Source organism: Gopherus flavomarginatus, chromosome 10, assembly GCF_025201925.1.
Source record: "Gopherus flavomarginatus isolate rGopFla2 chromosome 10, rGopFla2.mat.asm, whole genome shotgun sequence".
NCBI lineage: Eukaryota > Metazoa > Chordata > Testudines > Testudinidae > Gopherus > Gopherus flavomarginatus.
The window spans coordinates 22243050-22258850 of record NC_066626.1 but is presented as its reverse complement, the minus strand read 5'-3'; the positions used below and the strand labels follow the sequence as shown (position 1 = coordinate 22258850).

Here is a 15801-nt window from a genome sequence, read left to right as displayed (position 1 = left end):
ACTCCTGCAGCCCACCCGCCCACGCACTTTTTCCTCAAGGCCGCAGTCTGGCAAACGAACAATTCTCCACAAACATGGCGGTGCGGGCGGGGCGCGGCAAGCTCCCCTGTCAACACCCTTCTCCTCCAACCCCCCCGCCCTACAAAGACTGAGGGGGCGGGGCCGCGGCCCCTCTCTAGCTACCTGGAGGCCCACCTCTATGATCAGGGGCCTCCTCAAGCTCTGAGGGGCGGGGGGAGCGGGGTGTCTGGCTGGCGTGCGGCGAGCAGCGCGGCCGTTGACGGGGCTGGCTAGGTACGAGACCCACGGGGCGGGGCCAGGCGGGAGCCTAGACTGGCAGTTAGCAGCGACTCCCCTTTGTGTCTGGGCTGGGAACGGGGAGCGAGCCGGGGCTGGGAGGCGACGCGTGTGAATCCCCCGCACCCGTCCCGGCCGAGCCTGTCTGCGGAGGGCGAGGGCAGGGACCAGGAGCTGCCGCGTGCGGCAGTCAGCCCGTGGGGAGGCGCCGGGCTCCGCTCCCGCCCCGGGGGTACCCCACAGCCCGGGGCCGCCGGCTGGAGCCCCGGAACGCCCATCGCGGCCGCTCTCTACGCGGAGCGGGAAGGAGACGGAGGGAGAGGGGCTCCTGTCGCCCTCCCGGCCGGCTGCGAGCAGGAACTGGAGCCTGATCCATTGCTTCGCTGGAGGCAGCCGGGCGGGCGCCCTGCCTTTCGGAGCGGCCAGGGCTGCGCCCGCGTCCTGTGCGGTTGAAGATAGCAGATGGGCCCAGGCGCAGCCTGTGGATGGAAGTGACTGAGGGGACCTCGCCTTGTTAAGAGACACGCAGACGGCGAAGGAAGACCGGGACCGTCCGCGGGATGGGAAGCGTCCCTGACCCCACTCGTCTTCACAGCTTGTCCCGCGTGCCCAGGGCCGAGTGAGGAGGCACCAGAGGGGAGCGTGGCTATCCATTTCCCCTCCTCACCCCTGGATATGTTTCATGCTAAACCTGGCTGCTTCTTTGATATCGTGAAGTTGCGTGGGAAATAATCTGGGTTTCCGGCGTGACCGCAAGAATAGCTACTCACCCAGGGGAAGGGAAATGCATCCTGGTTTGGAGACAAAACCTCCCTTTCCTATAATCGTTAGAAAGAAGAGGAGCCAGGTCCCGAGGCATGAAGATAGATGTGTGTAATGGAGTAAGACCTCAGACAGCTCCTATCATCTGCCGTTTGCCCTTCCAGACTGGATTGTGATCCAAGCGAGTTTTAAGATTGTTTAAAGGGAGAAAAATCCTCTTTTCGGTATTCTTTTTTTTTCTGCCTCCTTTTTTGGCTTCCTCAGGTATGAGTGCCTCTCTGCAGCACCTTTTGCTGGTGCTCTTGCTCTCCAGTGCCACCCTGCTGCTCAGCACTGCGGCTGGTAAGTAGCTACCTGGTGTAATATACTAGCCATTTTGGCACAGGGAAGGGGGTGGGGTCCATCAGTATTTCGGTATGTCTGTGACCCATTAAAAAGTAGTGTATGTGTCTAAGTGAAGTGTGATAATGTTTTTAAGTGAGGCCCTACTGACCATATTTGAGAATAAAACATGCTTTATTGTATAAAGGAACCCAATCTGCATTTGAGGCTTATTTTCTCTTGGTCTGCTTATGCTGGTTATTGGCTGGTTCTCGCTGTCCCCCCCCCCTTTTTTTAAAGAATAATTTGGCGTGATTTTTTTTTCTATGAAATGTTTAACATCTTTGTGATCTGGTAATGCCAGAATTTAAAAAATACAATTTAATCACAAGCAAGAGCTATGTCTGCTTGCTAATGGGGTCTTTGGGCACAGCCATCTTTTATTTTACTAACATCCATGCTATTAGGGGCATTATAACTGCAACATTTATCTGTTTTAGGGAAAACATTTTGTTTCAAGCTCCAACAAATATGAAATAAGTCTGAATTTTTTTCACCGTTGTCATTTATAGAATAGTAAAACAAGATGATGAGGAATACTGCAAGATCTGAGTATACATAATGTTATCGGTTTCATTTTCCTACAGTAAATGAAAGTCTAATATTTTTTTAAAAATGCTCTATTTTAAATTATTGGAAGCTTAATGTTAGATGCACAGAACAATTTGCTATGGAATTTAAACAGTATATAGCCCTTGCATCTTTTGGCTTTTGGTCATTGTGGCAGATCAGCATGAAGGAGCTCTCTGAAGTGTTACCCAGGTTTATTAAGTGCTAATACTTATTCCTATCTCCTGTATGATTTTAGCAGTTTTTGGAAGAATCATAATACCTTGGTATCCTTCTTTCCGCTCAGAAGCCAGTGTAGAATGCTCAATCTTCCCAGCATTCTTTTTATAATCTACTATGTGATCCTCAGATACAGGATAATAGAGAAATGTACAGTTTCTTGTGAAGATGGCATAAGAAGATTGACAGTTGGCACACGTCTTTTTTTTTTTTTAATTTTAATGCATTTTGGTCAGTGTTCAAAATAATCTGTCTTTGCTAGTAGAATAATACTGTGAATTGGACGTGTTCAGTCAGTTTCTCCATTGCTTTATTAAGAATGGATAGTCTTCCATTTTATAAAAGGCTTTCTTTTGGGAAATATTGAACTGAAATGGTTAATATGGAGCACTTTCCTGCATCAGCCTGACTTTTGCCCGGCCTTGACATTTTAGGTTATCTACCATGTTTCTCTGTGATAGTTTGGTAATAGGATTTCTTTGAAGAATAAACCTTTCAAGGTCAAAAGCTTTGGTATTAAAAAGTGTATGACTCTAAAATATCCCATTATCTAACCTTGTCCCTTAAATGTGAAACTTAAAAAAATAGTTTTTGTTTCTCATTTAATTACTTTGTTAAACTTTTATGAGTTAATTTTTCTTTGTGCTGATGAGAGTGAAGGTTTAATGGCATTGATCTGAGCCAGGAAGGGGATAGGCAGGTACCTACAAGCCTACTTAGTGAGCTTTGCCAATTTCACCTCGATTCTGATCTGTTATCATCACTGCTACTTCAGTCCTGGGTTTGTCTTGTACAGACTGATGGTAATGTCACATTCTTTGGTCATCTTGTGAAATGCATGAATAGGAACTCATTTTCACATGATGGCTGTATAATACTTCTGCTATTAATACGTACAATACAAAAGTTCTGTACCGCTTAAAAAGTCTTGGTGATAACTATGTCTAAGAATGTTAATATTTTGAGATTTAGCTAAGATAAATTTATAGTCAAGCTTCAGAATGGTTAACAGTGTATTTCAGAAAAGGGGAAAAAAAAACATAGGAAACCACACAAGGTGAAGGTCTGCCCATATGTGTGTATGTGAATGACCCCCTCCCGCACTCCCCCCCCAAAAGTAGGAGCTGTGCATTCACATCTGAGTGCAATTTTGGCCCTGTGCAGCTCTGAAATCCTTCATTAATGGTCCCACACTAGTCTGACCTAGTGAATGGATAAGACAATAGTATGTGAAATGCATTGTTGATAAATGTGAAGTAATGCACAGTGAAGGGAAAAATTTAATTTAAAACTTAATAAGGTATATGAGTAATTGAGTATCAACTCAGGAAAAATATCTAGGCATCCTTGGAGGACAACTCAGTAAAGGCCTTTGCAGCTATAGTCTAAACACGGGAAGATGTTAGGAGCATAAGAAATGCAGTCAAATATAAACGGCATTAGAAGTCTTTGGTTTATCCTTATCTAGAATACTACTGTATGCAGAAAAGGAGATAGGGCTCTTCCTGTCCATTTAACATTTGAAGACCTAATCAGGGACTTAATTTGTTATGGGGTAAGGCTCCCTCCATCCCTCCCTGACTTTTCATAGGTCTATATCCTCCATGATGCCTTCCATTTCTTGCCCTCTCTCTTCCCCCCTGGACTTTGCAGGGTATAATATAATCACATATAATATTCTATATGCTGACACAATTCCCCCTCCCCCTGTGATTTTTTTCTGAAATGACACTGCTGAGCCTAATAAATATGTATAATTGAAGACTCAGAATTCTTCCTGTCCAGTCATTGTGAGGAAATCTACCACCTTCCTGTATAAAATCTCTACAGATCTTAGTAAGTGTCTAGTATTCTTCTATTAAATTTGTATAGCCCTCCCTCTAAAGAGTAATGCTACTGTGAGGGGAAAAAGTTTCAACAAAGCGTTGATAGGGGCTTTAAAGATGACCGATGAAGGGAAGGGAAAAATTGGGCTTGTTCCACTTTTATTTAGTTTTATTTTGTATAAAGAAGGCTTGACATACTTCCTCATACTTCTTTCCTTTAGAAATATAAATCATATTGAATTTTCACTTTTGTTGTTGTTGTTGTTGTGAGGGACTTCTTGGATGACTCTTATATCCCGAGACCTTAACTGAAGAGGAATGGGTATTGAATCCTTGAACTTTTCTCGTGTGGCTTTTGTTAAACTTTTTTTTTTTAACATTTATTTAATAATCTGAATAAAAATCACTTCCCCTCTAAGTCAGTCAGTTTCACTACCTTGGTATCTGCAATGTATAATCCTCAAGGACCTGCATTTCAATTTTTTTTTAACATTATTAAAATCAGCATATATTAGAAAAAAAGAAAAAAATGGGTTTGTGCCTTTTTAGGATATCTTTAAGAAATCCATTCGTCTTTATCTGCATAGTTTTTGTCTCAATTATTAATATTAAAAAGCTAAAGTACTTTTAAAATGGATGGAGCTGTATCATGATTGAAGTCTTTTTAAAAGCAATTAAAATAACATTTTAAAAATTTAAAATGAATGAATTGAGGCAGTCTTATCTTGTTCTGCTTAGAAAGTTAGTTTCCTCCATGTTTCAAAATTTTATTCCAAATGCGAAATTGAGAGAGGTGGGACAGATTGGCCATTAAATTCAGTTTCTCTAGTGAGCAGTATTTCTGACTCATGATCTAAGATGGTGTCCTCCTGTGTGGACTATTGATCTTGTATATCAAAGTGGTTGCCTGAAATCATGTCTACACCAGATCCCTGCTGCTTTGCCATAGATGTGCCCATTCCTAGGACCCCACCAAATTCACAGCCATGAAAAATGCGTCACAGACCATGAAATCTGTTTTTTTGTGTGTGTGTGTGTGTGCTTTTACCCTATACTATACAGTGTTCATGGGGGAGACCAGCATTTCTCAAATTGGGGGCCCTGACCCAAAAGAGGGGTTGCAAGGTTATTTTAAGGGAGTCACAGTATTGCCACCCTTACTTTTGCGCTGCCTTCAGCACTGGGCGGCTGGAGAGCAGCAGCTGTTGGTCCGGTGACCAGCGCTGAAGGCAGCGCCTTGCCAGCACCAGTGCAGAGGTAAGAGTGGTAATACCATACCATGCCATCCTTCCTTCTGTGCTGCTGCTGATGGTGGCTCTGCATTCAGAGCTGGGCTCCTGGCCAGCAGTCACCGCTCTCCAGCGGCTCAGCTCTGAAGGCAGCATTGTGGCAGCACACAAGTAAGGATGGCATAGTGTGGTATTGCCACCCTTACTTCTGCACTGCTGCTTGTGGGGTGATGCCTTCAGAGTTGGCTGCCCAGCGAACAGCTGCTTCTCTCTGGTTGCCCAGCTCAGAAGGCAGTGCAGAAGTAAGAGTGGCAGTACTGCAGACCCCCCACCCCACCCCGCCATATAACTTTTTGTGACATTCTCTCCACCCCTGCCCTTTTGAGTCAGGACCCCTACAACTACAACACCATGAATTTTCAGATTTAAATAGCTGGAATCATGAAACTTATGATTTTAAAAAGCCTATAAACCCTGAAATTGACCAAAATGGACTGTGAATTTGGTAGGGCTCTGCCCATTACCTATGACCATTGGATCTTTCCTTTCTCATTTGAGTAGTAGTCAGGAAATCCAATTTTTGATATGTAGATGATGGGAACTTGTTCAAGGGGAGTTAGCCTGGCAGGCAGAACCACTCTACTTGCTTCAGGGATACAACTGGTACACTTGAGGGTATGTTAGTACATAAACCCTTCCCCCACATTAAAGTAGGTGTTGATTAACTTTTCTGAGGCCTTACTCTGAGTGTACCAGCCTCTCCTTTAATGGTGATTTCTGTATGTCAGCTGTGGTTTCAAAAGTAATGTTGCCCAGGTGCCAGAGAACAGAGCAGTGCACAGACACTGCTTCTGTGTGAATGGCCCTGCCCTCTAGAGATTCAGGGGTAACTGGGTAGCTGAGTCTCCTGCTTCTTTCCATCTGACATAGGGCAAACTTCACTACTTTGCCCTGGACGAAGAGATCAGGGGAATTTAGCTGAGTTTTCCTTTTTCACTGGAGCCAAGCCTCTGCGATGTTTGCTTTTCTTTTTTTGCAGAAGAGGGGTTGTCTGGCCTTGTGTTACTTTTCTAGCAAATATTGCCTAAAAGGGACATCAACTTAAAAACCTCACTGCTATTTGAATTTTTTTTACATATTAAGACCAATGTTTAATATAACTGAAATAGACTAGAAAAGAATATTTTTCTCAAAGTTTTTGTGTGCCTTTTTTCCCAGCAATTTGTACAGTCAATTTTGCTGTTTCCTCTGTAGAGTCAGGAAGCCAGTACCCTTTTTATTGTCTTTCATGCAGCAACAGGAGAGAGAACATTTTAAAATGTGACTGTGAAACTACAGAAATTAGAGAGTTACTCATTGAAGTGCTTGGGTTCTACACCAGGAGGCCTTGTAATTCATTGTTTAAAATTTACTAGATTTAAAGTGGATGGGTGTGCCTTAAATATGGACTTACTTGGAAAGGTGCTAATAGAATTTCCCTGGCCAGTGTGAAAGGGCCTTTTATGAATGGCTGCATAAATCCCATTGAGAACAAAATGCTTAACCTGGAATGAAAGAGAAACAACAGTTATGCTGGATAACGATTCCTAGCCTTTTAGGAACACGAGCACAGCTTGCTTGCAGCTTTGACTGTCTTAGTAAGCATTTTATCTGGTCCTATGTATTTAGTGAAACTAATGCTCGTTTTTCTTTTTCTTAGATTTGTCAGTTTTATTAACCTTTATAATACCAAGCAAAGGAAGAAGTGAAAATAATCTATTCTTAAAAACAAGCAACCATAAACTTGTTTGAATACAGCAGTCTCTATTGAAATATTAAGAATTATTATACTAGATCAGGCTAGTCCATCTAGTCCAGTATTTTGTCAAGTACAGCTACTACTATGAGATGTTTCAGAGGAAGGCACAAGAAAAGTTATGGCTGGCTTTTGCCCTAAAACATGAGGGTTTGTTATCAGTGTCAGTGGCAACTCCCTAAAATTACGTTGAAATTTTGGAAGTGAAATAGGATTAAAAACCCTTTGTTTTATGCTCTGGTTGAGTTTAATCTTCACATTTGGCACAATAATTCATCACAAGATGTTTGAATTTTCTATAAATCTTTCAATTAATTTTACTATTCAGAGGGCATGTTTTAAAAATGCACCCCTCTTACTCAGTTTCTAAATGTTTCTTTGGGTTCTTCTAGCTAAACAACCAGCCTTGCCAAACTCCAAATTTCTGTTACACACGTTCTGGTAACATTTTCGGCAGAGGAGGCTTCTGAAATCTTAAAATTAAACACTGAGTCAGTCTCTCTTTATTCTGGACAATCTAATGGAGCAATGCCAAGATGAGACAGAAATGTCAAATTCTGTCTGTCACTTCTGGTTTCTGGTGCTGCCAACATGATTCACCAGGTCAGTTCCTCACAGAGGTTGAAGGCAGGCTGGGCAGCAAGCAGTATAGAGTGCCACAGAAGTGAGCAGAGTCTGAGTGCACGTGAATAAAGATGGAAGAGAGGTAGACAAATTAAAAGGGAACTTGGAGGCATGAAGAGTTGAGCTTTGTTTGAGGGTAGAGATGTAGTAGAGATGAGGGGGGGAGTGAGGTTATGTATGGGAAGAATGTGGAGGTCTGCAGCTCTGCAAGGGACCTGGGTCCTGGTGGGATGGAGCCTAGTGCCTTTGCACTGAGGGATTGCTATACAGATACTCAACTCCCTCAGCACTGCAAAGAGCTGAGGCACCACTGTAGTGCTCCCCATGGTGCTGCCACATGAATGTCTCAGTGCAGAGGCTGTGTACTGCACTCCCTTTCCTTTCCCTTGTAATCCCTTCACAACATCTTTGCTCAGTCTCCTTGTGTCTGAAATCCTTGTCCCTTGCTTGACTGACTGACTGCAAACATGAGCTACTGGAAAAAAAAAATACGCCACCATACTATGTCTTGTCTACATAACACTACTGCAAACTTATAAACAGTGTCTTCCAAAATGATAAATGCTATTAAAACTATTTCCATTAAAATCAAACATTTCGTTCTATTAACAATCGTCCAGCACAGTACACATCAACAGATAACCATCCACTACAAATCTACACAATATGCACTTACCATCAACCCAGCCCCAACTGAGTCTCATGAACAAATACAAAACATCAGTTTCTAATGACGTTGAATAACAGATTGAACATCTTGTGTGGAGGTAGAGAGAGGTTGTATGTGTATTGTGAATAGGGATGTGAGTGAGGGCGTGTGGAGACAAAGAAATCGTAATTGTAGGTTGAAAGGGTTGGATGAAGATTTAACTAGTATTTTCCTGGTTCTTTTGTAGTTATGTTAGTGGTATATGCACTTGAATAACCTTAACCTGGTTGTTAGTGAACTTGTGAGGGGATAACCCTTAAGAAGAGATTTATTCCCCCTTTCTCTAACACACACATCTGAATGTGATATGATCCATTCATGTAAACATCAAATCTTTTTACAAATCTTACTGAGCTTTTGGCCTATATATTATGACAATGAGTTCCACAGCGTGTTTGTGTTTTTGCATTTGTCAATTTCAAATTTATTGCCTTTCAATCTCATTGAATGTTCACTTATTCTTGTATTATGAGACTGTAAATTATAAATCGGGGCACCTGACTTATACCCTTCAATATCCCATTTTAGTCTTCTCTTCTCTTCTCCTTATCCATTCCCAGTTTTTGCCATCTCTTATACAGAAATCTCTTCATTTGGCTAACTTTCATGGCATATCAGTACACCCCTTTTATTTCTGTTATATTTTTTTATCAGATGGGATTATCAGAACTCAACACAATATTCTAGATCGGGACTAAACAACAAGTTTACATAGTGTTTTCAGTATCTTTTGATCCTATTCTTTATGTATCCTAATGTTTTTGCTTATTTTTTGACTATCTTTGCACATTCAGCAGAGATTTTCATTTAACTCTCCAGGACCACAAGGATACTTGGATTACTTTCTTAAGTGGTTATGGTTAATTTAGGACCCAACATCATTTAATGTATTAAATAACATGGGGTCCTGATATGGAATGTTTGACCAACTACTGTTAACCTTTTGCTGGTGCTTTTGTTAGTTGTGGACTGATTTTATTCACAATATTATGTTGTTCTGCCGAAAGATATCCGGCAGTTTCTGCAGTGCTTCTTTAAAGAGAGTGAGCCAAAACTAGAGCAGTGTTTTTTGATAGAAGATACCCCATTCATGTACAAGTAGGCTCTGCTGATTTGAAAAAGCCTGGTCTGCATTTCTGGGGGGGTTAATATGTGTGGTGTTTTTATTGTTTTGTTTTTGTTTTGCAGGCACAGATTCAGAAGCTCTTATTTATGAGTCTTATTAGGTTTTAAAATTATTAGCAATCTTTGCTTTTTATTTTTTTTTTTGTAGAAACACTTACTAAATATATTATCACAGAGTCACCTGTTACGCTTTTCCAGTGATCTTATCTGTTAAGGCAGAATCTGTACTCAAGATCAAACATAAATATAATTTTCCTTTTAAATGTAAAACTTGTTTTGAATGTATCACTAAGACTCTTTTTCTCTTTTTATGGTTATTTGAAGACAAGGATGTTGCTTATTCTAGGATTAATCTAATAGAGCTTTTAATTTAATTTTTATTCATTCCTCTGAGATGGAATTGATACATAGTGGCAATATAGTAATAATTAAATAAAACTGAAAATAGTAGCAGGCATACTTTTTTGCGCTGTGAGATATCCTAGGTTAAACTGGTGAACCTTCAGAATATTGGAACTACCAGTGCAAAGTAAATACTCTGATAATGAGCAGACCTTCAGTATATAAGTAATATTTTAATTGGCAATCAGATTAAGAGTAAAAGCAGCTATTTAAGGAAGTTGGTATAGATACCCTCACAGTGTTAGTTTCTTACTTTTGGATGTTCTTAAAGCTCTTCTCTTGCATCTATATTAGATTAAAAAAACACTGTGGCACTGGTCTCAAGAGTCTGGGACAGTTGACTAGGGTTTGGAGTGGGTGGGTTGTGTGGTTAAAAATAGCAGTGAAGATGTTCCAGCTTGGTCTGGAGCCTGGGCTCTGAAATCCCCCAGGGCCAGTGCAACCATTTAGGCGACTTAGGGCGCTAGGATTTGGGGGGCGCCATTTTCTTTGGCAGTGACCGCGGCAGCCGGATCTTTGGCTGCCCCGGTCGCCGCCGGCATTTAGGTGGAGGGGGCTGGGGCAGAGGAGAGCGGGGAGGGCCGCTTGCAGCAAGTAAGGGGGAAGCGGCACGCAGGGAACTCCCCGCCCCAGCTCACCCCTGCCCCACCTCCTCCCCGAGCATGCCGTGGCTGCTTCACTTCTCCCGCCTCCCTGGCTTGCGGCGCCTAAGCTGATTGGTGTTGCAAGCCTGGGAGGCAGGAGAAGTGAAGCAGCCACGGCGTGCTTGGGGAGGAGGTGAGGCAGGAGTGAGCTGCTTCACTTCTCCCGACTCCCCGGCTTGCGGCGCCAATCAGCTTAAGCAGTGCAAGCCTGGGAGGCAGGAGAAGTGAAGCAGCGACGGGGTGCTCATGCGCGGAGCAGGAGTGAGCTCGGGTGGGGGAGGGGGTGCCTCAGGGTGGGGGGGTGGGCGCAAGGGGGGCGCCTCAGGGCAGAAGGGGAGAGCTGCTGCAGGGGAGGGCACCTCAGGGCGGGGGCACAAGGGGGAGTGCAAGGTGGAAGTTTCACCTAGGGTGCGAAACATCTTTGCACCGGCCCTGTCCACCCCCTTCACCAGGTCTCGGAGCCTGGATTCCAGCCCAGGTTAGAACGTCTACACTGCAATTTATAAGCCTGCAGTCCAAGCTTTGCAAGCCCGAGTCAGCTGTCCTGGGCCAGCTGCAGCCGTGCTGTGGTCTTTGATTGTAATGTAGACATAAATTTCTTGCTGTATTCACTCAGGCAAGGAACTGCAGCTAGAGCAGCTGTCATGATTGAAATAGATATGTATATTTCATGTCTCCTGTTTCAGCGGCAGACAAACTTTGAGTTATAGTGCTTACACTGATGACTAGTATTGTGGGACTAGCTTGTTTATGATACTTTTAGTAAGACTTAGCGAGTTTTTAGCTTCTTAATTCATAATACTCTGTTCATATTGTGGTTTGTGGACTAGTACAAAAGAATCTATGAAACTAAGTGGGCGGGAAAGATCTGAAAATGGCTTATTTCTACAATAGTATGAGGTGGGGGTTGGATGCTGAAATTATTTCCAACACCCTGCCGTCTATTTTGTTGGCCTCGTACAGTTTCTCTGTACAGCATATGTAGTAAAGTCCCTGACTCTATTACGAATTCTAGATACTGTAGAGACATTTTATAATAAACATAGCTACTTTTGTAGAGTGTAGCTATGACCTTTGGGTAACAGACTAGCATACTAATCTGTTGTTGCTTAATTATCATTTGAATATTCGCAAATTAGGCAATCACTTTATGCTGACATATTGAATCGTTAGCACCGCTTTCCTTTGTTCAAATAGTTCATCTAATATGTATTCATTAAATGTAAATTATTTAATTTCTCTAGGCCGGATTTGGCTTTTGGTGTACATCTGGCTTAACTTCACGACCCCCAGTTTGAGAACCTCAGTGTAGTAACTACACTTCAGTTATCACCTGGGGGGTTGTGAGCTGTCAGCCTTCACCTCCAGCATTTATAATAGTGTTAAATATAAAAAAGTGTTTTTAATTTATATGGGTGGTCGCACTCAGAGAGGCTTGCTGTGTGAAAAGATTCACCACTACAAAAGTTTGAGAACCGTTGTATTATACAATCACACTGTTGCACCTAACAGCAGTTAGTTGGCTAATCTCCTTTTTAAAACATTGGTTTTATCTAATTGTTTAAAATCTTTTGCTAAATATTTTCCTTTATGTTTTATAGTAAATTTACAAGTGTTAAGCTAAAATTTTTTTTTGCTTCCTTTGTTTCCTGTCAGAAGTTGTTGATCCACATATTGTTCATGATGTTGTTAGAAGCTTTAATTTCATTCATTTTAAGGGTAGGCCAGTGAAATAATTCAGCATGTTTTGTGTGCAAAACAAACAAAAAGAGCCCTTTATTTTTGCAGCTCACTAAAATGTACTGTATGCCTCACAAAAATAAACATGTAGAATATGCACAGAAAAGTACGTGGTCTGAATATAATGTGACAGCAAGAGAATTTCAGAAATTTATAGTAGAAGAATGAGGAAGGAGAATGATGACAATAATAAGAGTATGCAACTATTCAGTAAGGAACATCTTCATGGTTCCACAATTTAAAAATTAAAAAATTTTTTTTAATAAAAAGGGACGTAGCTTGGCAAACGAATTTGAGTGGATTCCAAGCATAAGGTATCTCATGGAAGAAAGCTCAGAGGTATTGTAAGAGTGGACAATGAAAGGGATGTTGTAACTGGTGTTACTCATGCAGCGGCAGGGTCCAAAGAGAATGCTGTCAGACTGTGTGATGTAGAGCCTTGACAGAAAGGACAAGAAATTAGGACTTAGGGCAGATCTACATATAGTCAAAATGATGGACAAGAAAAGATTTTTGGCAGGCATGTTTTTGGATGGATGGAAGAAAGGCTTAATTAGTCACACAAAACACATGAAGAGGACAAGATTAGGGCATGGAAGAGTGACTGGATATTAAGATGGGAAGGAAAGAATGGATTTTTTTAACTACTGAAGAGAAAAGAGTGAGAGGGTTTCATTGTGGTCTAAGCGTGAGGTGAGAGGGAGAGGGGAAAACCTAAGATGACACCCCCTACCTATTCCTAAAATCTAGAGAAATGAAGATGACATCTTCAGTCCTTTTTTTCTTTTCAGTGTTAAACTATCTGTGTACCCGTGAGAGATGAAACACTCCACTTTTATCCTTCCTTCAATCACGTCTTCATTCCTACCGGAGACTCTCTCCAAACTTTTCCTTCTGTTACATTCCTGATCGTCTTGCCAGTTACCACCCAAGCAGTATGCTAAAAGTGCATTGAGAAAATTGTGGGGTGACGGGGGAGGGGTTGAAGCAATATTGTCTATTATTTTGTGAAGGAGCCTGCAATGGGGTTAGGCTAATAGTCTAACAGACAAGTTATGTGAGAAAATCTGGAATCCCAACTAACTACAGTAGACCAGAGTATTCCCCCAGGAACCCCAGATGAAGGTACTGTGTGTGAGTGGAACTCTGTGTCTGGAAGGTAGAGGGATCAGGGCCTGGTCAGGTTGTGCTTGGAGTGAAGAGCAGGCAGCCCTGTGTTGAGTAGGGTGGAGCGGGAGAGGATGCATGTATTTTCCCTGTTGTCCTTTTTGAATTTACCCCCAAAAAGATAATACAGCCTGGAAAAATTGCCCTTTAAGGAGGTTGTGACACAGAGACCCGTTTGTGGTTCACTATGCTGTGTCAGCAACTTTTGTAAGGCCTGACATGCTCCCAACACCTAACACACAGTTGTCATATTCTACATCTGAAAAGTGTCATGTAAGATGCTTTGAAAAACTGATAACTCACTGATAATTAGTATTTTTGTGTGGTGTATGCACAGGGCAAGTACAGTGAGTTGTGTATATGCTAGAACAGCGGCTCTCAAACTGTGGGTCAGGACCCCAAAGGGAGTCGTGACCCTGTTTTAATGGGATCACCAGGGCTGGCTTAGACTTGCTGGGGCCTGGTGCCAAAGCTGAAGCCTGAGGGCTTCAGCCCTGAGGTTACAGGCCCCCTATCTGGGTCTGAAGCTCTTGGACTTCAGCTTTGGCCCCCGCACACCTGGGGTTGGTGGGTCTTGGGCAGACTCAGGCTTCGGTCCCCGCTTCTAGGGTCCTGTATTTTTGTTGTCAGAAGGGGGTCATGGTGCAATGAAGTTTGAGAACTCCTGTGCTGGAATTATGTTCTTCAGATGTGTTTGGCAAGCAATACATAAGCCCAGTCTGCCCTAGACAAAGGAATGTATATTTATTTGTCTGACCAGCTTGTTTGTCGGGCAGCGACAATGAAGGTATATTCTGTACCACGAAAGATAATGGAGCGAATAATTAAGCAATCAATTTGCAAAGATCTAGAAGATATTAAGGTGATAAGTAGCAATCAGCATGTATTTGTCAAGAAGAAATATTGTCTGATAGCTTTCTTTGACAGAGTAACAAGCCTGGGGGTGGGGGGAAGCAGCAGATGTGCTATATCTTGACTTTAGTAAGGCTTCTGATACTGCCTCGCATGACTTTCTCATAAACAAACTAGGGAAATACATTCTAGATGGAGCTACTATAAGGAGGGTGCAAAACTGGTTTGAAAACAGTTCCTAGAGAGTAGTTCTCTGGTTCACAGTCATGCTGGAAGAGCATCATGAGTGGGGTCCCACAGGGATCAGTTCTGGGTGTGGTTCTGTTCAATATCTTCATCAGTGATTTAGATAATGACATAGAGAGTACACTTATAAAGTTTGCAGACTATACCAAGCAGGGAGGGGTTGCAAGTGCTTTGGAGGATAGGATTAAAATTCAGAATGATCTGGAGAAATGGTCTAAAGTAGATGGGATGAAATTTAATAAGGATAAATGCAAAGTGCTCCACTTCAGAAAGAACAATCAGTTGCACACATACAAAATGGGAAATGGCTGCCTAGGAAGGAGTACTGTGGAAAAGGATCTGGGGTCATAGTTGACCACATGCTAAATATGAGTCAACAGTGTAATGCTGTTGCAAAAAAAGAGAACGTCATTCTGGGATGTATTAGCAGGAGTGTTGTAAGCAAGACACAAGAAGTAATTCTTCCACTCTATTCCATGCTGTTTAGGCCTCAGCTGGAGTATTGTGTCCAGTTCTGGGCACCACATTTCAGGAAAGATGTAAGCAAATTGGAGAAAGTCCAGAGAAGAGCAACAAAAATGATTAAAGGTCTAGAAAACATGGCATATAAGGGAAGATTGAAAAAATTGGGTTTATTTAGTCTGGAGAAGAGAAGACTGAGGGGGGACACAACTGTTTTCAAGTACATGAAAGGTTGTTACAAGGAGGAGGAGAATTGTTCTTCTTAACTTCTGAGGATAGGACAAGAAGCAGTGGGTTTAAATTGCAGCAAGGGCAGTTTAGATTGGACGTTAGGAGAAACTTCCTAACTGTCAGAGTGGTTAAGCACTGGAATGAATTGCCTAGGGAAGTTGTGGAATGTCCATCATTGGAGATTTTTAAGAACAGATTAGACAAACACCTGTCAAAAATGGTCTACATAATGCTTAGTCCTGCCATGAGTGCAGGTGAGTGGACTAGATGACCTCTCGAGGTCCCCTCCAGTCATGTGATTCTGTGATTTACATGAAAGCTATCAAGATAGCAAGGGGAGGCGGTAACAACTTAGCTATCACCAGCAGGGGAGAAACTAGCGTGAAGTCTTCATCAGATTCTATGGCATTTCTTCCCAGCAGGAGAAAAAGAACTCTATCTAAGAATACATTTCCACGGTTTATTGATCTATAAAGACAGGGGTTCAAACCTCAAAGCATGAGTTCAATCAACCTATTAT

At 42.3% G+C, this 15801-nt stretch overlaps 1 protein-coding gene across 3 annotated transcripts in view; it reads left to right on the top strand.

The window, feature by feature from the left end:
- Positions 1-260: 260 nt before the first annotated feature.
- The window catches only part of BMPR2 (bone morphogenetic protein receptor type 2), a 188987-nt gene continuing 173446 nt past the window's right edge, over positions 261-15801 (top strand). For 2 of the 3 annotated variants that reach the window (XM_050969572.1, XM_050969569.1), the window contains exon 1: positions 262-1401. In XM_050969572.1, coding sequence (XP_050825529.1) covers positions 1326-1401 — 76 coding nt within the window. In that variant the 5' untranslated portion in view covers positions 262-1325. Of the gene's footprint in view, positions 1402-15801 lie in introns of all 3 variants that reach the window. The other variant, XM_050969570.1, reaches the window with a different exon arrangement.